Below are 23,097 nucleotides of genomic sequence, written 5' to 3'. Positions count from 1 at the left end.
TTAAAAAAAAAAAATTGCTGCACAAAGCTCTCAAGTCGGGGGGGTGACGAGGGAGAAACTACTAGAGAGAAAAAAATGCACTAGTTCATCTAATCCGCATCAGAATGGGACTTTCTTTCCTACAATAAATGCGTTTTTATTTTATTTTGGCTAGCAGACACGAGAATTGGATCCGGCAGGCTGGCTGCTGTTCCCTATAATCCTCCAGCACGGACCAACCCTTTTGGGTGCCTGTTTCAACAAAAGAAGAAGAAAAAACAACCGCATTTATCATGCGTTGGAAAGGAAGAAGCACTGTAGTGAATATGAGCTGCTGCAGCAAAGCGATTCCATCTCGCATCAGCGGTTGAAAACTTGAAACCATAAAAATATAGCCTATTTGCATATTCAGGTAATTGATCATTTTCTGTATTTATTCCAAGAATCACATACATCTTTTATTTCCTGCACTTGGCTTTTTAAAGAGCAACTTTCATTAAAAAAAATTTTTTTTTTTTAATGTGCACAGTGTGATTGCTCGCCGATGAATCGGACTTTTCCTGCACCATCAAATGGGAGGTTGCAGTCTGAGGGACAGCAGGTCACTGCAGGAATGTGCTCGCCTGTCTTCATCGCGTTGAGCCGACAGTTGCAGTCACACAACCTGGCCTCTAGATGGCGCCAGAGGTGGAAGTCTCGTAAAATGGTACTTTGCTTCCCTTTGTCTTTTTTTTTTCTGAAGCGAGATGATGCAGAGATGGTGACACAGTGTGCAACTTTGACCAAACAGAAGTACACGGCTGAAAAAATCTGGCAAGATACGTGATAAAATAAGACTAGATTCTAGGGGAAAAAATAAAAACCAGGGAAATTATTAGACTTAGACAAACTTTATTGATCCACAAGGGAAATTGTTCCACACAGTAGCTCAGTTTTAAAAGGATGGAAAGGATAATGTAGGTATTAAGTAGAATAAAAATGTATCATAGTAGCAATATAAAATATAATATACATATTATATATACAGTATATAATATATACTGATATATTATATTTTTATATAATATATACAATATATAACAAATCCCAATTACCATGTACAATATTACAGTGTCTGTAATTTTACTTGATAAGACATCATCAAGAGTTGTATTTCTAGAAATAAGCAAATATTTTATTCTGAAAAACGAGCGCAATTCTTAAATTAAGCATCCTCTGGATGTTGCAAAATCTTTAAATACAATTCTATATGTGAGGAAAACCACAATATCTTATTCGAATAGTTATTTTCTCACTTTTAAAAGAAAATGGACAATGTATAATTATTCAAGCTCAAATTAATTGATAAGACATCATCAAGTAAGAGTTGTATTTCTAGAAATAAGCAACTATTTTATTCTGAAAAACGAGCGCAATTCTTAAGTTAAGCATCCTCTAGATGTTGCAAAATCTTTCAATCAAATTCTATATGTGAGGAAAACCACAATAACTTATTTGACTAGTTATTTTCGCAATTTTAAATGAAAAAGGACAATATATAATTATTCAAGCTAAAATTAATTGATAAGACATCATGAAGTAAGAGTTGTATTTCTAGAAAAAGGCAAATATTTTATTCTGTAAAACAAGTGCAATTCTTAAATTAAGCATCCTCTACATCTAGAAGTTGCAAAATCTTTAAATAAAATTCTATATGTGAGGAAAACCACAATATCTTATTCGAATAGTTATTTTCTCACTTTTAAAAGAGAATGGACAATATATAATTATTCAAGCTAAAATTAATTGATAAGACATCATTGATTGATATATTTTTATTTCAAATATGCATAAAAACAAGAGCAAGCCTGATCCAATACAGTGCTATAGCCTTAACAGCCATTATAACAAAATGAAAAACAATGGAGAATAAAAAACAAAAACAAATGAGCATTGGACTTTCTTTTTCTTTTCTTCATCAAGTAAGAGTTGTATTTCTAGAAATAAGCAAATATTTTATTCTGAAAAACGAGCGCAATTCTTAAATTAAGCATCCTCTGGATGTTGCAAAATTTTTCAATAAAATTATGTGAAGAAAACCAAAATATCTTATTTGAATAGTTATTTTCTCAATTTTAAATGAGAAAGGACAATATATAATTATTCAAGCTAAAATTAAATAAGACATCATCAAGTAAGAGTTGTATTTCTAAAACTAAGCAACTATTTTATTCTGAAAACGAGCGCAATTCTTAAATTAAGCATCCTCTGGATGTTGCAAAATCTTTCAATAAAATTCTATATGTGAGGAAAACCAAAATATATTATTTGAATAGTTATTTTCGCAATTTTAAATGAGAAGGGACAATATATAATTATTCAAGCTAAAATTGATATTATGATGTAAAGTGTAAAGGTTATGACTAAAAATAAGCACATAGCTCCTACTAGGGAAGTTTCCAGAAATAACATTTTAAGTCTTGGCGAAGTTGCAAATAATTTGCAATGTATAAATCAGGGGTGTCAAACTCATTTTAGCTGAGGGGCAGCGTGGAGGAAAATCTAATCCCAGGTGGGCCGGACGGGTATAATCATGGCATGATAACTTAAAAATACAACTTCAGATTGTTTTCTTTGTTTTACTGTAGCCCAAAATAGAACAAGAACATTCTGAAAATGTACATGAATTTACCATGAATTAATTAACGTGGACCCCGACTTAAACAAGTTGAAAAACTTATTCGGGTGTTACCATTTAGTGGTCAATTAAACGGAATATGTACTGTACTGTGCAATCTACTAATACAAGTCTCAATCAAAAAATACATATCACAAATAATCCTCTTGACAAAACACTTCCAGTTAGTAAAATCTTCTGAGGAAAAAAATTGGTGCAGTTTCAAAAACACCATTAAGAACACAATGACATTAGACTTAGCAATTAAGCAATTAAACTTGAAGTCACAGCTCATCTATGATTGAACAAAAACAAAATTAAGCATAAATAAAAACGCTTCTATGTATTAACTACCTCATTTGTCATTTCCATTGTTGACTTTCTTTAAATTTGCACAGAATAAAATAATTTTCCCAGAACTATATCAAGTAGAAGCATTTAAGTCCCATCTTAAAACTCATTTGTATACTCTAGCCTTTAAATAGACCCCCTTTTTAGACCAGTTGATCTGCCGTTTCTTTTCTTTTCTCCTCTGCCCCTCTCCCTTGTGGAGGGGGGGGGGGGGGGGAGACGACGACGACACAGGTCCGGTGGCCATGGATGAAGTGCTGGCTGTCCAGAGTCGGGACCCGGGGTGGACCGCTCGCCTGTGCATCGGTTGGGGACATCTCTGCGCTGCTGACCCGTCTCCGCTCGAGATGGTCTCCTGCTGGCCCCACTATGGACTGGACTCTCACTATTATGTTGGATCCACTATGGACTGGACTTTCACAATATTATGTCAGACCCACTCGACGTCCATTGCATCCGGTCTCCCCTAGAGGGGGGGGGGGGGGGGGGGGGGGGGTGTCACCCACACCCACATTTGCGGTCCCCTCCAAGGTTTCTCATAGTCATTCACATCGACGTCCCATTGGGTTTGTGAGTTTTTCCTTGCCCTTATGTGGGCTTTGTACCGCGGATGTCGTTGTGGCTTGTGCAGCCCTTTGAGACACTTGTGATTTAGGGCTATATAAATATTGATTGATTGAATTGTGCAAGTGTCTCATCCAGCATTTTAAGTGAGGTTAACAATTGTTTATTTTACTCCTGTTTGTTTTACATTGGGTCAAGGAGGAGGAGTCGCAGCCCCACTTTACCGTGTACCTCTTGCTTCAATGCTTGGTACACTTGCTCGCCCGATATAAACTATTTGCTTGCCTAACAGAATTGTGAGATCCAATGGACACTTTCAGAACAGCAGTTTCTTTCATTTAAAAATGCAGCTCAATTTTACACTTGGCAAACTCATCTCGCGGGCCAGATTGAACCTGTTCACGGGCCTGATTCGGCCGCATGTTTGACATCCCTGGTATAAATGATTAGTTGCAGGAATGCAGCAATTATGAGCTAATTTCTAGCCTTTTTATATTTTTTTTTCAGACCATCTTGACACAAAAGTTCAATAAATGCGAGGAAAACAAAACACAATGGAAGAAAGGTTTTATTTATAAGATGTAAAAGAGTGAATTTAAAAAAGAAAAAGCAGCACATAAATGCCAATATCAAGCTGTATTTGCTTCACGGTAAAAGTCATGTACTTCAAATGCCCATTCTTCCAACAAATATTCACCCCTCAATACCAATATTTATATGCAGGTAGCATCATGCTATCCCTGCAACGTTTTGACTTCATTTTGTGCAGTTTTAAAGAGAGCTGACCACTGACAAAGAATAAATAACACTTTTCAGACATTTACAATTTGCCTACACTATCTTCATTACTTCATCCTTTCATTGCAACTGTGATGCGATTTCATTTACTATAACAAATGAATTATTCACCATTGGACTACTGGAGGTTTTGGATGCGTCAATACAAGTGCGATAAAATATGTACAGTATTTTTTAAATGTGACTAAGTCAGTCAGTAGATAATTTTATCTTTGAATGTACATTTTAGGATTCAGTACATGAGATGATTTGGTTAGCGAGAGCGATTACATTAATAAAACATTACACATAAGTAATAAAAAACAGTAACCCTTCAGTTCCGATTAGATTATACTAGTACATGAAGCATGTCCCTTAAATACAAATATAGTGTGGTAATTATTTGATCGAGCCATTACATCTTGTTCTGATTCATCCAGTTAAAGTAAATAGATCAAGTGAAAGTCAGTGATCGGTTTGTCTTTTCATTTGCTCATCAGATGTTCAAGTTTGGGATTGATAAAAGAAAAGCCAGCGAACGCCGTCTGATCCATCGACTCGATGAGGTTCTTCTCGCCATGGGAGAGCCGCGGCTTTTCGCTCAGGAACTCTCTGTCAAAGTTGCTGCAGTCGCTTGGAGATTTCTGGGGAAAAAGCAGGATGCGTGGTCGGAAACTGGGTCTGGATGGAACATTTGTTAGAGGATGAGAATGATCCCCACCACTTTGGGCTTGAAAGGGGGCTCCACTTCTCTCCTCTCCAGAGCCGACCAGTCGATATTTTTGAAGAACGGTTGTGCTCGGATGTCTCCGACCACACCAAGTCTGGAAGTGGGATCATGCACGAACAGCTGCAAACGTGACGGAAGAAAAGAAGACAACTGTTTTGATTAAAGAGCAAAACAAGTGCTTGTAATTAGGCCAAAAACTATATCACGATATGCGTTTTTTTATATTGATATCTATTCCAAAAAGCGCGAGTGACTCCATGAAACGAATCTTGCTTTATAATTTCTGGTTTCTTACGACCCAAAAATATAAACATATATAGTATATTTAATCAAATGCATTTTAAATTGATAAGTGTAGAGGTTAGAGGTTGCCCCAGTCAGGATGAGTCATGGGTGCTCAAAACTTAAAGACTGACTTCAGTGATAGGTCTAAAAAATGTAATAAAATTATGTGCTATGGACTGGTTTTACTTTCCCTCTCACATTTCACTTTGTGACTTGCAAATTTACAAGTGGATCGATGATATTGTGTCCAAGTGTATTCTGGATAAAATTGTCATCCACCAATGTCATCAGTCACTTGTCAACAGAGTACAAGCCAGGGAAGCATTTTTACTAAGAAGGTAACATGAGTGGCAGTTCATATAAACATAAAAGTGGAGCGGCAATACGCAAAGAAAAGGAAGAAATAGAGACAGTGTAGTGGTGTCATACTCTTTCCCGGCTGTGTTGATTTTTCCTACTCCTCCGAGTGGGGCACAAATCCTGTTCGGCGGCATGAGAGGTGAGCATGCTAACTACCGAGCTAAACGGCCAGGCTATTTCACTCAATAGCCTGCTGTTTAAAGGGCCCAATCATGTGCCTCACCTCCAGCCTGGCTCTGATTTGTTCCGCTACTGGCGGTAACACATTGCGTCATTTACAGTTGTATTCCATCCATCCATCTTCTCCCGCTTATCCGAGGTCGGGTCGCGGGGGCAGCAGCTTAAGCAGGGAAGCCCAGACTTTCCTCTCCCCAGCCACTTCGTCCAGCTCCTCTCGGGGGATCCCGAGGCGTTCCCAGGCCAGCCGGGAGACATAGTCTTCCCAACGTGTCCTGGGTCTTCCCCGTGGCCTCCTACCGGTTGGACGTGCCCTAAACATCTCACTAGGGAGGCGTTCGGGTGGCATCCTGACCAGATGCCCGAACTACCTCATCTGGCTCCTCTCGATGTGGAGGAGAAGCGGCTTTACTTTGAGCTCATACCAAAGACTATAAAAATGGGACCCATTACCTCCCTGCTTGGCACTCAGCATCAAGGGTTGGAATTGGGGGTTAAATCACCAGAAATGATTCCCGGGTGCAACACCGCTGCTGCCCACTGCTCCCCTCACTGCCCATGGGGTGAACAAGGGGATGGGTCAAATGCAGAGGACAAATTTCACCACACGTAGTGTGTGTGTGACAATCATTGGTACTTTAACTTTAACTTAACTTAGCTCCTCCCGAATTGCAGAGCTTCTCCCCCTATCTCTAAGGGAGAGCCCCGCCACCCGGCGGAGGAAACTCATTTCGGCCACTAGTACCCGTGGTCTTGTCCTTTCGGTCATAACCCAAAGCTCATGACCATAGGTGAGGATGGGAACGTAGATCGAACGGTAAATTGAGAGCTTTGCCTTCCGGCTCAGCTCCTTCTTCACCACAACGGATCGATACAGCGTCCGCATTACTGAAGACGCAGCACCGATCCGCCTGTCGATCTCACGATCCACTCTTCCCTCACTCGTGAACAAGACTCCTAGGTACTTGAACTCCTCCACTTGGGGCAGGGTCTCCTCCCCAACCCGGAGATGGCATTCCACCCTTTTCCGGGCGAGAACCATGGACTCGGACTTGGAGGTGCTGATTCTCATCCCAGTCGCTTCACGCTCGGCTGCAAACCGATCCAGTGAGAGCTGAAGATTCTGGCCAGATGAAGCCATCAGGACCACATCATCTGCAAAAAGCAGAGACCTAATCCTGCAGCCACCAAACCGGATCCCCTCAACGCCTTGACTGCGCCTAGAAATTCTGTCCATAAAAGTTATGAACAGAATCGGTGACAAAGGGCAGCCTTGGCGTAGTCCAACCCTCACTGGAAACGTGTACGACTTACTGCCGGCAATGCGGACCAAGCTCTGGCACTGATCATACAGGGAGCGGACCGCCACAATCAGACAGTCCGATACCCCATACTCTCTGAGCACTCTCCACAGGACTTCCCGAGGGACACGGTCGAATGCCTTCTCCAAGCCCACAAAGCACATGTAGACTGGTTGGGCAAACTCCCATGCACCCTCAAGGACCCTGCCGAGAGTATAGAGCTTGTCCACAGTTCCACGACCAGGACGAAAACCACACTGTTCCTCCTGAATCCGAGGTTCGACTATCCGGCGTAGCCTCCTCTCCAGTACACCCGAATATACCTTACCGGGAAGGCTGAGGAGTGTGATCCCACGATAGTTGGAACACACCCTCAGGTCCCCCTTCTTAAAGAGAGGAACCACCACCCCGGTCTGCCAATCCAGAGGTACCGCCCCTGATGTCAACGCGATGCTGCAGAGTCTTGTCAATCAAGACAGCCCCACAGAACCAGAGTCTTAAGGAACTCCGGGCGGACCTCATCCACCCCCGGGGCCTTGCCACCAAGGAGCTTTTTAACTACCTCAGCAACCTCAGCCCCAGAAATGGAAGAGCCCACCACAGATTCCCCAGGCACTGCTTCCTCATAGGAAGACGTGTTGGTGGGATTGAGAAGGTCTTCGAAGTATTCCCCCCACCGATCCACAACATCAGCAGTCGAGGTCAGCAGAACACCATCCGCACCATACACGGTGTTGACAGTGCACCGCTTCACCTTCCTAAGGCGGCGGATGGTGGTCCAGAATCGCTTCGAAGCCGTCCGGAAGTCGTTTTCCATGGCTTCCCCGAACTCCTCCCATGCCCAGCTCCAATCAGCCGCCTCGACAATAGAGGTGCGGAACATGGTCCATTCGGACTCAATGTCCAGCATCTCCCTCGTGACATGTTCAAAGTTCTTCCGGAGGTGGGAATTGAAACTCTCTCTGACAGGAGACTCGGCAAGACGCTCCCAGCAGACCCTCACAATGTGTTTGGGCCTGCCAGGTCTGTCCGGCATCCTTCCCCACCATCGCAGCCAACTCACCACCAGGTGGTGATCAGTAGAAAGCTTCGCCCCTCTCTTCACCCGAGTGTCCAAAACACGAGGCCGCAAATCCGATGAAACAACTACAAAGTCGATCATAGAACTGCGGCCCAGGGTGTCCTGGTGCCAAGTGCACATATGGACACCCTCATGTTTGAACATGGTGTTTGTTATGGACAATCTGTGACGAGCACAAAAGTCCAATAACTAAACACCACTCGGGTTCAGATCCGGGCGGCCATTCTTCCCAATCACGTCTCTCCAGGTTTCACTGTCGTTGCCAACATGAGCGTTGAAGTCCCCCAGTAGGACAAGGGAATAACCCGGGGGAGCACTCTCCAGTCCTCCCTCAAGTGCATCCAAAAAGGGTGGGTACTCTGAACTGCTGTTTCGTGCGTAAGCAAAAAACAACAGTCAGGACCCGTCCCCCCACCCGAAGGAGGAGGGAGGCTACCCTCTCGTCCACCGGGTTGAACTCCAACGTGCAGGCTTTGAGCCGGGGGGCAATAAGAATTGCTACCCCAGCTCGTCGCCTCTCATTGCGTGCAACGCCAGTGTGGAAGAGAGTCCAGCCCCTCTCGAGAGAACTGGTTCCAGAGCCCTTGCTGTGCGTCGAGGTGAGTCTGACTATATACAGCCGAAACTTCTCTACCTCGTGTACTAGCTCAGGCTCCTTCCCCCCCAGCGAGGTGACGTTCCACGTCCCAAGAGCTAGCTTATGTAGTCGAGGATCAGACCGCCAAGTGCCCTGCCTTCGGCTGCCGCCCAGCTCACAATGCACCCGACCTCTATGGCCCCTCCCATGAGTGGTGAGCCCATTGGAGGGGGGACCCACGTTCGCTCTTCGGGCTGTGCCCGGCCGGGCCCCATGGGGGCAGGCCCGGCCACCAGGCGCTCGCCATCGTGCCCCAACTCCGGGCCTGGCTCCAGAGTGGGGCCCCGGTGACCCGCGTCCGGGCGAGGGAAATCTGAGTCCTTGTTGATGCATTCCCATAGAAGTCATTCCCATAGAAGACAGTTGTATTATTTTCTCAAAACTATAATTAATCTACTTGCTAATTTACTGTTAATATCTGGTTACTTTCTGCTCAATCTCCAATTCTGTTAAAATATAATAACCACTTATTCTTCTGTTGTTTGGATACTTTACATTAGTTTTGGTTGATACTAAAGATGTGGGTATCAATCCAATATTTAGTAGTTACAGGGGCAGTATTGGTCATATACAGTATATATACTGATACTATACTTTGTATCGTTACTGTTGATATTTGTATCGATCTGTCTACTGCGGTTTACATTCAAAAGTTCTAGCTTGCTGCCACCTATGGTGTGTAGGGTATCATATTTAGCTATTCCTCATCCTCCAGTGATAATGACCCTTAAAAAAAACATACTCTATTTGCCGCCATGGAGGCGAGCATTGCTAACTTAGAAGTGGCTTTGCACTGTGGAGGGACATTAGCCATTAGTGAGAAGGCTGTCAATTTTTGAGGGACACAGCTAAAATGTGTCATCAACATGTATTATCACAATATTAGGATTGTATTAAAAACTGTAACCAAATGTATATCATTTATATCATATACATCGCGCAACACTGAAGTATGTAATGAATGGATTCACAGTGGAAATAGTAAAACCTGAAGAAAGTTAATAGAAAATGTTTAGGTGCACAAAATATTATTTGAAGGCCAGAGCCTACATTTAGAATTTTCTCATTTAAGCCTCAGTTTCACCTATTCAAATATGTGTTTGCAGAGTAATTACCAGCTCAAGCAGTTTCAGGGCCTCCTTTTGTATCCATCGAGGGTAGTGTGGGGTTTCCGACCGGATGGACTCAAACAGTTCATCCTCACTGTCGCCTTGGTAAGGTGATTGACCAATCAGCATCTCATAGACCAACACGCCAAAAGACCACCAGTCCACTGAGAAGGTGTACTTCTGCCCCAATAGGATCTGCCATGCGAGACAACACAGCAAGTCACTTGAGAAGGAAGGGCAGGGGTCTCCAGCAGTGCAGCAGAAGATGTTTGGGATTAGTTCCAACTAGAGGGGGTGCAGCCCTCAATACCTCAGGTGCAATATAGTCCGGTGTCCCACAGAATGTTGAAGCTCGGACAGCTTCAAACACATTGTCTTTGCACATGCCAAAGTCTGCTATTTTGATGTGGCCGTCTTTGTCCAGCATGACATTATCCAGCTTCAGATCCCTGCAGAGGGCAAACAATGAAAGTGATGCATTGGTTATGGAAATACAGTCAACTCCTCATTGTTCAATTTACAAACAATAGACAGAATAAAAATATACTTTGGTATATACTGTACTTGTCTCAGTGACCAATGTTTTAGCCACCTTTTGTGTGCCTCGAAGCACAGCCATATTTTGTGCCTGGCAGCACAGCCACTGTGGGCGAACAGATCAATCTCCGGGGCTTATTGTCAGCTCAGTGTTGCAGGCATTTGGCTACTATGCTCAGTGCTACTTTGTGTGGTTTTCAGCCTTATTACTGTATTTTTTCTAGATTTGCTTTATCAATATGAGTCTAAAGCAGGGATTCTCAAACCGTGGTACACCAAATAATCACTTAATCAAATATTCAAACACAATAAAACCTCTGCCTTGTTTTAGTGAATACCTACGGCTACTACGCTATTGTACTTTAATGTTGGTCATTAAGGTGGTACTTGGGAGAGCCAAGTGTTTTCTGAGGTGGTATTTGGTGAAAAAAGTTTGAGAACCACTGGTCCATAGAAAGCAATGGACAAGTGATGTGTAGTTTGAAACATTCAGGAAGTATCCACATCGTTCTACGACAGTGCCACCTCCATCCTTTAACAGACCTAAATTTGTTATTGTAGCGACATGGCTGTTAAAGTCAGGGAGTTGTGTGACTTCAAACAGCCAGTACACCACAAGGCGGCTGCAAATAAAGATAGTTCAGCTAGTTGTTGTTTTGGCTTTTTTATTAAAGAAAAAAATGACCAATCACCCCTTGTTATGCATGTTTGGTATACAGTACTATATAGCGCTTTATATTGTGTTCAAAGTGTACACACCTTCACAAAAATTTGGAGCTTTGTCGAGGCTGGAACCCGATATTTATGTTTACATAATTTTTTCTATAGGAATATTTGATCTAATATACAAATGTTTCTATTGACGAACCCTGTTCAAGAAACAAATAAGTTCATAAATTGAGGTATCGCTGTATCTTGCAAAAGTTTGATTCAGTAAAAGGGGAATATTTACTATTTTTGTTATGTCTCTCCAGTAGTTATTACCTGTAGATAATTCCTTTTGAGTGGAGGAACTGCAGTGCCACAACTATCTCAGCAGCGTAGAATCTGAAGGTTGGAGTCAAAAAACAACAACGGTCATGATTTTTTATGAACGATTTGAACAGTAACAGCAAAAAAGGCTTTCTTAAGTTGACTCACATGGTTCTGACGAGATCGAAGCGGCCTTTGTCTTGGATATGGAACATCAAGTCGCCGCCATTGAGGTATTCCATCACAAAGAATAGGTGCTCCTGGGTTTAAAAAAATACACCATTTTGTCACCTAATTGTTGCAGAGGAACAAATGACACGTGAATATTCAGAGAAACGTGAGTCTTTTTATGCAACCAAACAAAAAATAAATTTGCAGGCCCTACAAATAATGAATTCACAATCAAAAAAAAAATATTTCCAAACAAATACAAATGAATTTGAAATAATAAAAAAATATATATATTTTTGGTTTCAAACCTTTTTTTTTTGGTCACAAAAAGTTTTCTGGGTTGCAAATAATTTTTTGGGTTTCGACTCAACTTCAATCTTGTGGGTGGGGCCTCCTCTGTACAATATGTTAAAAGCCTTTTAATTGGCGTGCCCATATAGGCATGACTGCTGACTACTTTCGCTCTTAACACATTTGGAGTGACAATACCTAAGACTAGTGCTGAGTGATACTGACCAATAAAAAGGCTTCGAGTATATCGTTTCGAGGAGGCCACGCCTACAATATTGAAGTTGAGTCGTAACACAAAAAATTATTTGTAATCTAAAAAACGTTTTTGCAACCAAAACTTTTTTGGGGTTTGCAAATATATATATTTTTTTAATTTTCAAATCGATTATTTTTTGTTAACACATCCTTTTTTGGTTGCAAATCCATTATTTTTGTGTGCAAATCTTTTTTGCTTCCAAATCCATTATTTTTGTTTACAAATCTTTTTTTGGTTGCGTATCAATTACTTTTGTTTTCAAATCTCTTTTTTTTTTCTTGCAAATCCATTTTTTTTGTTTTCAAATCTTTTTTTTTTTAATCAAATCTTTTTTTGGTTGCAAATCTTAGCTAGAAATTTTTTTTTTGTTTGCAAATCTTTTTTTGGTTTCAAATCTACTATTTTTGTTTGCAAATCCATTTTTTGTTTGGTTCCATAAAAAAAACAAATTTCTCTTTATATGTGAAAGAGTTCAGAAAAATACGTTCTATAGAGTTCTACTGCGTTTAAAGAGTTTCAAACTTTACATGTGCTCACTTTAGACTGAAATGTGGCGTAAAGGTGTGTGAGGAAAGGGTTCTCCCAAGCGAGGGAAAGGACTCTCTTCTCCACCATGGTACATGCCACATCATCATCCATGAGAACCACATCTTTTTTTAGAACTTTTACAGCAAAGTATTGGCGTTGGCCCTTCAGTTCAGCCAACAGCACCTGAGGAGACAGTCAGAGTCATCACATCAGCTTCGTAACACCATAAAATCTGTCTCCGAACAGTCCATGGACTACAGAGCATACCTTGCCAAAGCTGCCTTTGCCCAGAACTTTGTGGAAGACCAGGTGGTTGACAGTGAGGCGCCCCCGGGAAAAGGAGCTCAAGGCCTTTTGATTATCATTTCCAGCTACAATATTTTCACATATCACAGTAAATAGATAATTAAGCAAAGCTGAAGGCAAAACAATGCAGACAAACATACTAAAGAGGACCGAATGGCAGGAAAAACAAGTTTCAAACAGATTTTTAAGTCTAGATAAAATAGATGGTAAGACAAGTGTAGGTTGCTATGACAACATCTTACCTGCACGATCTGTTGTTCCACTTTGGATGTCTTCATAAATGCCAATATCTGCTGCATTGTTACTAGACTTCTAAAATGACAGTAAAAAAAAAATCATAATTTAATCCTATTAGTGATGTGTTTGTAAACATTAATATTGTCATGGACATCTTGTATCGCTCTACGAATTTGCAGCGCTAAGTGGTCTAGTGGCTAAGATTCCGCATGGCACAGGTTAAATTCCTGCTCAGGGAAAGTTGCATAAGCCTTTCTACTGCTGGCTGTCAATCATACGTAGGCAGACAAGTGCGGCGCTCTTATGGGTCTGATTGAGACTCTGGCTGCTAAATATTTTCTAGACTTGTCTCTTCCTTTGTTGGTGGTCATTGTGTGCCTTCATGACAATAGTAAGTTGCCCTATGATTGTTATTGTTACTTAGCAATCAAGGAATGTTACATACGTGTGATTTGGACAAATGTGGTTCCATAATTGAAACAATTGGACAGATACTAAGTGCTTTCAAACTAGCATTGTTATATGTGGCACAATTAACCTTGTGTATACTGTTTATTTTGTTTGGTTACCGTAGTTTTTATGATCACCCTTTGTGTGTTCAACTGCTAGAGGGTGCTGTTGCTCCACGATCGATTTCTTAATAACAGTCACTACAGTTCTCTGGACAGCTAAAAGAGATGTTTCTTTTGAATGTGTTTCTAGGTGTTAAGTATTGCAGCTTTTACGTGAGTTTTAGAACCTGGAAGTAACTCTGAACTTGTGAGATACCTGTTGGGTGTTTCACCTTTGGGCAAATTGCCATATCTTTTAAAGGGAGTACATTGAACAACACTTAACCACTCTCAGTGAGCTTTGCATGTTTCAAGGGTAATCTGGAAGTGTGGCTCAGGGCAAACCAGACCATGACCATGTTGAATTATTTCAATATCCCTATGCATACATATACATACTTTGTGTAACATCTATATACATAGATACACTTATGTATGCTTTTTCTTGTGCAATAATATATGCATAAACACATATGTTAATGCTAACTATGAGCAATAAAATTAACACTTGAATTAACCAGGCCAAGGGGGATGTGCATTTTCTTCTGTAAGCACACTCATGTTTGTGTGCACTATATCAGCACACTCGCACTTTAGTACTACAGCATTTTTTGTCTGCCTTATGTATTTTAACTGCTACGGTCACTTAAAGACAAGGTCAGGCAGCAACATACTGTCGTTATATTTAATCTTTGTATTTTTTTTAACTATTTATGTTGTCTAATTTTTATGCAGATTTTTTCAATGGACTCTGTATATACAGTACCATCAACCTGCGGGGGAAATTACCCCATGGCTACAATGTGGAACATTTACATGTTTATGTTCATTAATGTACATTGTTCCATGTAACATATAAATACATATGTGTTTATATCATTATCAATATAATCAGAACCTTTTAATGTAATTAGTTATTTTCCCTGAATTGTATATATATTGTTTATAATTGTTTAATAACACTCACACAATTCCCATTTTCCCATGAGGTGGTTGCGGCTTACAATTAAGTGCCCTTCTGGAAATTACAGTATTTAAACCAATTAATAGTCTGATATTCTAAATCTAAAATATAATTAAACAAAATAGTCCTTAAATATATTATTAATTTGTTGTTTGAAATTAAATGAAAGTGTGGTACAAACCTGGGAGACTTGAGAGAGAACTTCAGCCAATACCTTCTGGTTGATTCCACACAGATTAGCCACTTTTTTCTGACAGTAACTATGAACGTTCATGCCACAATCTGATATGAAAAACATGATCAATAGATTAATAAAGTTACCCCTGAGGAGCAAAATGTCAGAAGCAGAATCAATTATTTCATACCCATATAGGAAAATGAATAATAATCAAAAACAATCTGCCCACCTTCACATTTATTTCCTTGTCTATAAAGACCCCAAAGCAGGGTGCCACAGTGGTCACAGAAGGTAGGGCTCCTGTAGGTATTGTACTTGAAGCGATGTGGCATATCAATATTGAAGCGCTCTTTCTGGAACTACACATAGGTATGCATAGGTATTTAGTAGGCAGACTAAAAATAACAGTAAGTATGAAATACAGTATAAAAGCTCTATAGATTTTTGTTGCTTCAGATAAAATGGATATAATACTGATGCAGCTTGCAAACACATCTGTACTGCTATATTGAACTGGATTCAGTTTGGTTTAAGTTATCTTTAATGTTTTTGGTTAATAGTAACATCAATTTATGTGTACCATAGGCGCCGATCTACATTTCTGCCAGTGGGTGCTCGGACGGGCGGTAAATTTGACGCTACTTTTCTGAGCATGCATGGTTTTTGCTTGGTGATAAGAAAGAATTAGCCATCAATCCCACGTGGGTGTTCGGCATTGTCCGTGGGTGATCGGGCCCAAGAAGCACCCACGGGATCAGCGCCTATGATGTGTACTGTATGTCATGCAGCTACCCCCCAATATAATCAAATTAAAAACCATGCACATTATAAAGATGCACTGAAATAAAGCTGGGAAACGCAAAACAGCAGCTCTAAATTCCTGCTGGAGGCTACAAACACATTAACTTACCATCGTGTCACGACTGTTGGCCGCCGTGCCAGTGCACTTGCCGATAATCTTTTCGATGCATTTCTTGTGAATTGCCGCATTGCATTCTGAGAGGGATGTATGAGCAAATATTGGGTCACAATGTGAACATTATTTAAGTAAAAATGTGAGAAGTAACTGTGATACAATAATGAATAAAAGTGACAAGTGCAAAAACTCACGTCTGCACTTGTAGCCTTGCTTGTTGAGACCCCTGAGTGGAAAAAAAACGCATTTATGTGACACAGATAAATGTTTTTTGATTCAGTGTAACTATCACTCACTAAAATTATAATAATATGATAAGATAATAGCTGAAAGGAGAACTTTACTTGTTTTGTTTTATCGGTCACAATCATTATCAGAGACAAGAACACACTTCTTGTTTTTAATGGATCCTAAAGATGATTAAAAAAAACCTGGCTAAATGTGGCTAATGGGAGTCACCGTTGTAGACTTCAAAGCCCTCTAAACCAACTTCAAAACCCTCGTCAGCGTTTTATATACACACTTCAAGTATATATATACTGTATATATATAATGTGGTAAAACACACATTCATAACAATATGTAATATGTACAATATTTACCTTATTTTCGTCATTTTATGCATTACCGCAACTTTTTTCCTCAGCGCATTTATATGCGTTTCCATAGAAGCACATTTTCAACTTACGGCAACAAATGTGTGTTCCTACTTCCGGAAACAAACGCGAGTGTGTGACTAATCATGGTAGACTTGGTAACAGACAATGAAGACAACTATTTTTGGACAAATGAGGATTCACAATCTTATCTTTTTGAACCTGAATATACGGAGGACGAACTGCTGTTTATAAAAGCCAGCACGAAGAGAGGGTGAAACGCTGGAGCAGACGGAAGCCGAGAGAGTGAGGTCGGCGTGACTTGCGGGTATAAATGTGGAACTTAGAACCAAGCTATGCGGGTATATATGGTGTGCTTACCCAAAGTCAACTTGAAAACATTTCCCCGGCCAGCTGTAACAAACACACAACTGTCCATCGAGTGAGTCACTTTAATATTGATCTTGATGCATGCAGCACGTCATGCTTGTTATTACAACGACATACACTGTCAAGTTAGCTGTGTACAAACAAAACAACTAAATGCAACAACTAATGTCTTAGCATGCTGTCCAAGACTATGTGTTACTACGCTACAAATAGAGTTCCTCAGTGTTCGCTCATACAATAACAATGTCGCTACAGCTTGGTTATTATACAGGTTACAGAACGTAAATGAGGTATTGTTGGCGACCTTAGGATGCATTTTTAAAGTGATTTAGCGGCAAAATGGATTGCTCCCATTAGCTGCATTGCCAGCCACCAGGAACGAGACAATTTTTACAAATTAGAATGCAGAAATAAAACCTTTTGTCTTCTTGTCTCACATTAGGATAGTGAACGATAGATACAATTCCAAAAAAAGTACATTTTGCCTTCAACATGATACCTGTGACTTGACACATTTGACCCATTGTGTTTGTTCACCAAACATGTTATAAGGTTGCCACGCATCACCTCTTGAACCTGCATCGTATCCTAATCTACATCGAAAATCTAAACTTTTTTAACGTGTGAAAAAGTCCTGAGACTATGATAACATAATCAAATGGAAAATTAACCTGTATCATGCCCTGGGAGATTGAGGTGGAGTTTGGCCAACCGGTTCATGCTGCTGACTTACAGTAATTGGAATGTAACAAGACAACCTCAGTAGATTCCCTTGTGACTCACTCTTGTAATAACAAAAATCTTGCTGTTGTAGTTTCTTCCATTGTGTTTAAAAATGCTGACGAGCTCAACAAAGGACTGGACTCACCATAGAAATTCCCTACAAACAGAGCAGAATGTAGGCTGGTGGAAGAACGTGGCGGAAAACTCGTGGTTTTTGATGATGTGAATCTTGGGCTGCTTGATGGCTCCCCTCCTCCTGGTCAGAGTCGTGAGTCCATCACCGGGGGCGACTTTTACAGATGGTTGGTTTTGTGCTGAAGGAAAAGAGCAATCCGTAAAATAGCTGGTTAGAGGAAATGTTTTTTTGCCGATACACACAAACATATATGTACAGTATGTATTATAACCCGCCTTCCACCTCAGCCATAGGCTATATATATATATATATATATATATATATATATATATATATATATATATATATATATATATATATATATATATATATATATATATATATATATATATATATATACCAACCCTTTATTGTACAAACTTTTCGATTTACAAACCACAGGCCGAATGCAAACAAAGCTTGTACAAACCTTGTCTCAAGAGTACAAACATTTCATCCACTTATTGTGTGCCTGCAGCACATCAATAGTGGCGGGGCTGATCGAGCTCCATGATCATGGCCACTGTGCTAATTTCTACTCTGTGTGCTTTTTATGTTTTTCTCAGCATTTTTGTAGTTTTGCTTGCTCAATACGGGTCCAAAGAAAGTGATGGACAGGCGATGTGTGGTTTGAAACATTCAGGAAGTAACCTATACATTGTTGATGCTGCCTCCCTTCCTTCTACTGCATGCCAAGAAGATTAACCGACAAGATAAGGTGAATTTAATTTTTTATTACTAATAATTGTAGAGACCTGCCTGTTAATAGGCCTGGGCCGATATTCGATAAGTCAATTAACCGATGATAAATTAAAATTAAAGTTGGTAAGTTTTCCAGTGTCTATAAATCGCCATGTGCATGCTGCAAGAGCATTCACGCTTTTCGTCGCTTTTTGCAACGATGCACGTTTGTACCACAGCGGAATGAAAAGAAGGGGGTGAATTTTCTTGTCCTCACCAAGTGTTAGAGTTGGGAATCGAAAACCGGTTCTATATGTCCCGCAAGCATCACACAGTGCAACTAGTTAGCATGTAGCAGCTAACATGGACCAAATGGTCATAAAACCAAATTCCACCGCACCAATGTGGGAATATTTCAGTATAAACGTTTGGAACAATATGAGCCTATCAAAAGCAGGAAGCCAGTTTTCCGATTGTGCGCGACTACAACAAACCTGCACGCCCACTTGAAACACATCAACCACGCCACAGTCCACACTCACTTCGCGTTTGGTGAACAAGACAGGTCAGCGTAAACAAAGCAGTGCAAAATGGTGTGCGCTCACAGAAAATGTGGCTAAATACATCGCCAAAGACATGCTGCCATTTATTACGGTTATAAAAATAGCATTTTTTGAAAGTGCAGTCATGTTGTCATGTCATTTTGGTTGTTCCTCACTCGGAGTTTGCCAAACTTAATTTAGTGTCTGGGAGAAGACAGATACTAGAGTTTAATACATTGGTTTAAACTCAAGTGTTTTTATTGTTAATTTGAACTTTTGTTTAAGAAGGTCCTAACTTGATTGTTAGTTAAGTAATGTACAACTCAACCTCTGCCTACATGTTAAATATTGAAGTGCAACTTTGTTTGTCAATACTTTATTTAGTTACTTTAGTTATTGTTATGGTTGTGTAAATTTGAGGCCCCCCAATCCCCTCCTCAAGATATTTTATTGCTTTTGGTTGTAATTTTTATTCAAGTGCAAAATTTAGATAACAGACAAAGTACATTTTATTGTTATTTGTTTGTTTTAATTAACTTGGAGATTTAAACATTTTCATTCCAATTACAATGTTAAAATGCACAAGAAATACAAGTTTATTTAATTTGAAAGAATACACATGCATTATTATTATGTATTATCATTACATCAATGGTTAATTTGGTCTCATAAAAATAAGGGCAATAATATCGTTGATCGGCAATAATTCGTAGGTCAATATATTGTCGAGCATAATTTGTTATCAGTCCAGGTCTACCTGTTAAAGTTAGGGAGTTTTGTGATTTTAAACTGTTTGGCTTACTTATTAAATAGAAAGTTGATCAATCACCCCCTTGTTATGTTCGTTTGATATGTAGTACTATGTAGCGCTTTATATTGTATTGAAAGTGTACTAAATTTGACTAAAATATGGACTGTTCAAGAATCAGATAAGGTTGTAAATAAAGGTTTGGGCATGATTGGATCTTCCAACAGCCTGATTGCGTTATAACTTTAATATTCTTAACTACTTAACTAATGCACAACCATTAAGTTTTTTGATGACGCAACGTGCTGTTACGTAATAGCTAGTCAAAACTCCCAGTTAATAATGCTATCAAATAAAGTAAACATGAAAAAAAACTGTAAATAAGCAGCTGACGCAATCAACTGGGTGGGGTCAAAAGTCACTGGGAGAAGACATCAAAAGAGGCATGAGAGGTAAACAAAGGAAGCAGAGACTGTGGCGATAAGGAGCATGAGTGGGCAAGAAAGTGCAAAAGGGACACTTTGTAGGAGAGAGCGAGCTCAAAGAGACGCGGATAGACAAAGAAGTGGAACGAGGTGGAAGAGATAATCTCATTTGGTGACAGATGCTAGTGTTGGACATTACTTCAGTGGGCCAAGTCAAGAAAGCAGGAATGGGAAAAAGAGAGAGTCATACATGGAGATAGCTGTTCTAGAAAAACAACAAAAACACTGGGTTGCTTTTCAGGAAACCTGCAGAGTGTGTGGCAGAGAGCTGATAAAGTATGGCACGCTCTCAAACCTCAAACCATCCACTCCACCCACAGGACTGGGATACTGTCCGAAGCAAAACCTGTCTCTGAACAAGCCAAGCAGCTAATAAACCATTAGTGTGCATGCTTGTCTAAAATTATAATCTTGAAAAAATTAGCTTTTATGTTTAATTCCTGGCGACATTTTTTAAACTTGCAGATCTCAAAACTTAGTGTTACGACTCTTGACAGAGTAAAGTATATATTAAACAAATGATTTGTGTATTACCGATTGTGGTTGTTATCTTTCTTTTACATCTAGGATATTGAGGCATAATGTAATGTTACTACCACCTACAGAGACACACCCAACCAGCTCATATCAGAGTAGGTTAATAAGTAATCATTTACAGTTAGACTGCAGGTGGACTAGTTGGATGTTTATTGCTGTCAACCGTGACTCTTTTTTAATCACTTCATAAACTGCTCATTAACCGGAAGAAAACCTGCACTTGGATTCAGGTATGATGGTGCTGAATGGGTGGGACAGCCACATTCTGACAGCTTTAAAGGGGTCCTATTATGCAAAACCAAAATGTCTTAGCGGTTGGTAACTGTTTTTGTGTATTTGGGTTCCCCACGAGTCCCAAACATCTTAAATCAAACCATGGAGGTATGGCAGAGATATTTATTAAACAATCTTGCTCCAACAAGCCATTTGGAATTAAGACTTTAGTGACCTATATTGCATTAGTTATGTCAGCAGATACAGTATCTCCACATATGGTAGAGGTTTACCCAAAGAACGTTGCACGAGTCCTCCATTTTTATTCAGTTGTAGTCAATAAGTTCCTTATTTTTCTCTATCCTCTTGTTGTGGGGTTGACTGGCTCGAACATGCACATCAGGGTTTTCCCTTGATGTAACTAAATGTGGCGCACCGCCACAGCAAAATCATACCTGACACACTTTGACTATAAGGGTTTTTGTCATTCTCTCGAATGAGCTTCAAGCACACCTGTGAAGTGAAAACCATTTCAGGTGACTACCTCTTGAAGAAAATCGAGAGAATGCCAAGAGTGTGCAAAGCAATAATCAGAGCAAAGGGTGGCTATTTTGAAATAGAATATAAAACATGTTTTCAGTTATTTCACCTTTTTTTGTCAAGTACATAACTCCACATGTGTTCATTCATAGTTTTGATGCCTTCAGTGACAATCTACAATGTAAATAGTCATGAAAATAAAGCGTTATATATATATATATATATATATATATATATATATATATATATATATATATATATATATATATATATATATATATATATATATATACACATATATATATATACACATATATATATATACATATATATATATATATACACATATATATACATATATATATATACATATACATATATATACATATATATATACACGTATATATACATATACATATATATATATATACATATATATATACACACGTATATATACATATACATATATATATATATATATATATACACATATATATATACATATTGTTGGAATCATATCCATATTTAAGTGTTACTTCTTTCTAAAAACTCCTATAGTCATATTTACATCAGCTAATGTCTCGTGTGGTACAAAGTGCTTGGATTCGAGTGTCCTTGGTTAGAGTCAGAGCGCTGTCTTTGTTGAGACTGCCATTACATTTCTAAGATACGGAGCACAGCTAGACTGGGGAAACAGCAGGTGGGGGGGACAGGAGAAGGAGGAGGTAGACAGGAGTTCCGGGGTTTTGGTAGACCGATCTGGACCGGGCTAGGGAACGCTTGGGTGCTGGGTTGCTCTCAGGTTTGTCCTCTAAGCTTTGAGAATAAACTACAAAATACCAACTATTGCCTGGAGATTGAATATAAACATCAGCGTATTGCCATAAAAAGAATCTGGGAGAGACTAGCAATTTGAATTCCCCATTGGAGGAATGCTGGTCAACGCAACAATTTGGGGGCTTCGTCCGAGATGGCACGCTGTTGATTGATGACTTCTTGCAATCTTCTGGACAGACTCAATTGGCCAATTCAAGGTAAGCAGAACCTTTCTTTTTAGATAAAATCTGCGTTAGGAGTCTGTCCTGAAGTCTGTAAGTCAAACACTGTTTTGTAATCCCAGGCAGTGAGTGGTGATTTTGATAGATTGATTGCATTTTTGCCGAGCCTGCCATTGCATTAAAATTGTAAATAAGTGGTCAACTTACGCCATTGTGTCTCGATTACCGTGACGGGCAGTTTCATTGACGAGTGAACTAATAGTTGGGTGTGGCTCACCCTGGGTAGTTGGTCGCCGCCTAAAAGAGTAACGGGTTAAAGGCCCTCGTATGATATGGACGTTAGAGGCCTGCATATTGTACGATAAATTTAACGGGTTAAAGGCCCTCGTATGATATGGACGTTAGAGGCCTGCATATTGTACGATAAATTTAACGGGGTTAAAGGCCGCCGTATGGGTTGGGGTTTAAAGGCCTTCAGGGGTTCGAGGCCCCTGAAAAAAAAAAAAAAAAAAAAAAATGGACACAATGGCCAAGGAGTGTGACAGACAAGAATGT

General features: G+C 39.8%; 1 protein-coding gene across 2 annotated transcripts in view; it reads right to left on the bottom strand.

Moving 5' to 3' along the window:
- Window positions 1-4,102: 4,102 nt before the first annotated feature.
- The window catches only part of LOC133650201 (protein kinase C delta type-like), a 47,203-nt gene continuing 28,208 nt past the window's right edge, over window positions 4,103-23,097 (bottom strand). For both annotated transcript variants that reach the window (XM_062047166.1, XM_062047157.1), the window contains exons 4-17: window positions 17,769-17,937; window positions 16,109-16,140; window positions 15,909-15,994; window positions 15,228-15,357; window positions 15,002-15,102; window positions 13,311-13,380; window positions 13,030-13,133; window positions 12,772-12,945; window positions 11,685-11,776; window positions 11,529-11,591; window positions 10,318-10,456; window positions 10,014-10,202; window positions 5,049-5,177; window positions 4,103-4,971 (exon numbers count right to left, since the gene is read on the bottom strand). In XM_062047166.1, the coding sequence (XP_061903150.1) occupies window positions 4,813-4,971; window positions 5,049-5,177; window positions 10,014-10,202; window positions 10,318-10,456; window positions 11,529-11,591; window positions 11,685-11,776; window positions 12,772-12,945; window positions 13,030-13,133; window positions 13,311-13,380; window positions 15,002-15,102; window positions 15,228-15,357; window positions 15,909-15,994; window positions 16,109-16,140; window positions 17,769-17,937 (1,637 nt within the window). In that variant the 3' untranslated portion in view covers window positions 4,103-4,812. The remainder of the gene's footprint in view (window positions 4,972-5,048; window positions 5,178-10,013; window positions 10,203-10,317; window positions 10,457-11,528; window positions 11,592-11,684; window positions 11,777-12,771; window positions 12,946-13,029; window positions 13,134-13,310; window positions 13,381-15,001; window positions 15,103-15,227; window positions 15,358-15,908; window positions 15,995-16,108; window positions 16,141-17,768; window positions 17,938-23,097) is intronic.

The sequence above is a fragment of the Entelurus aequoreus genome, linkage group LG01 (assembly GCF_033978785.1).
Source record: "Entelurus aequoreus isolate RoL-2023_Sb linkage group LG01, RoL_Eaeq_v1.1, whole genome shotgun sequence".
Lineage (NCBI taxonomy): Eukaryota > Metazoa > Chordata > Actinopteri > Syngnathiformes > Syngnathidae > Entelurus > Entelurus aequoreus.
Note: the sequence above shows the minus strand (reverse complement) of the source record. Positions and strands in the feature narration are given on the sequence as shown.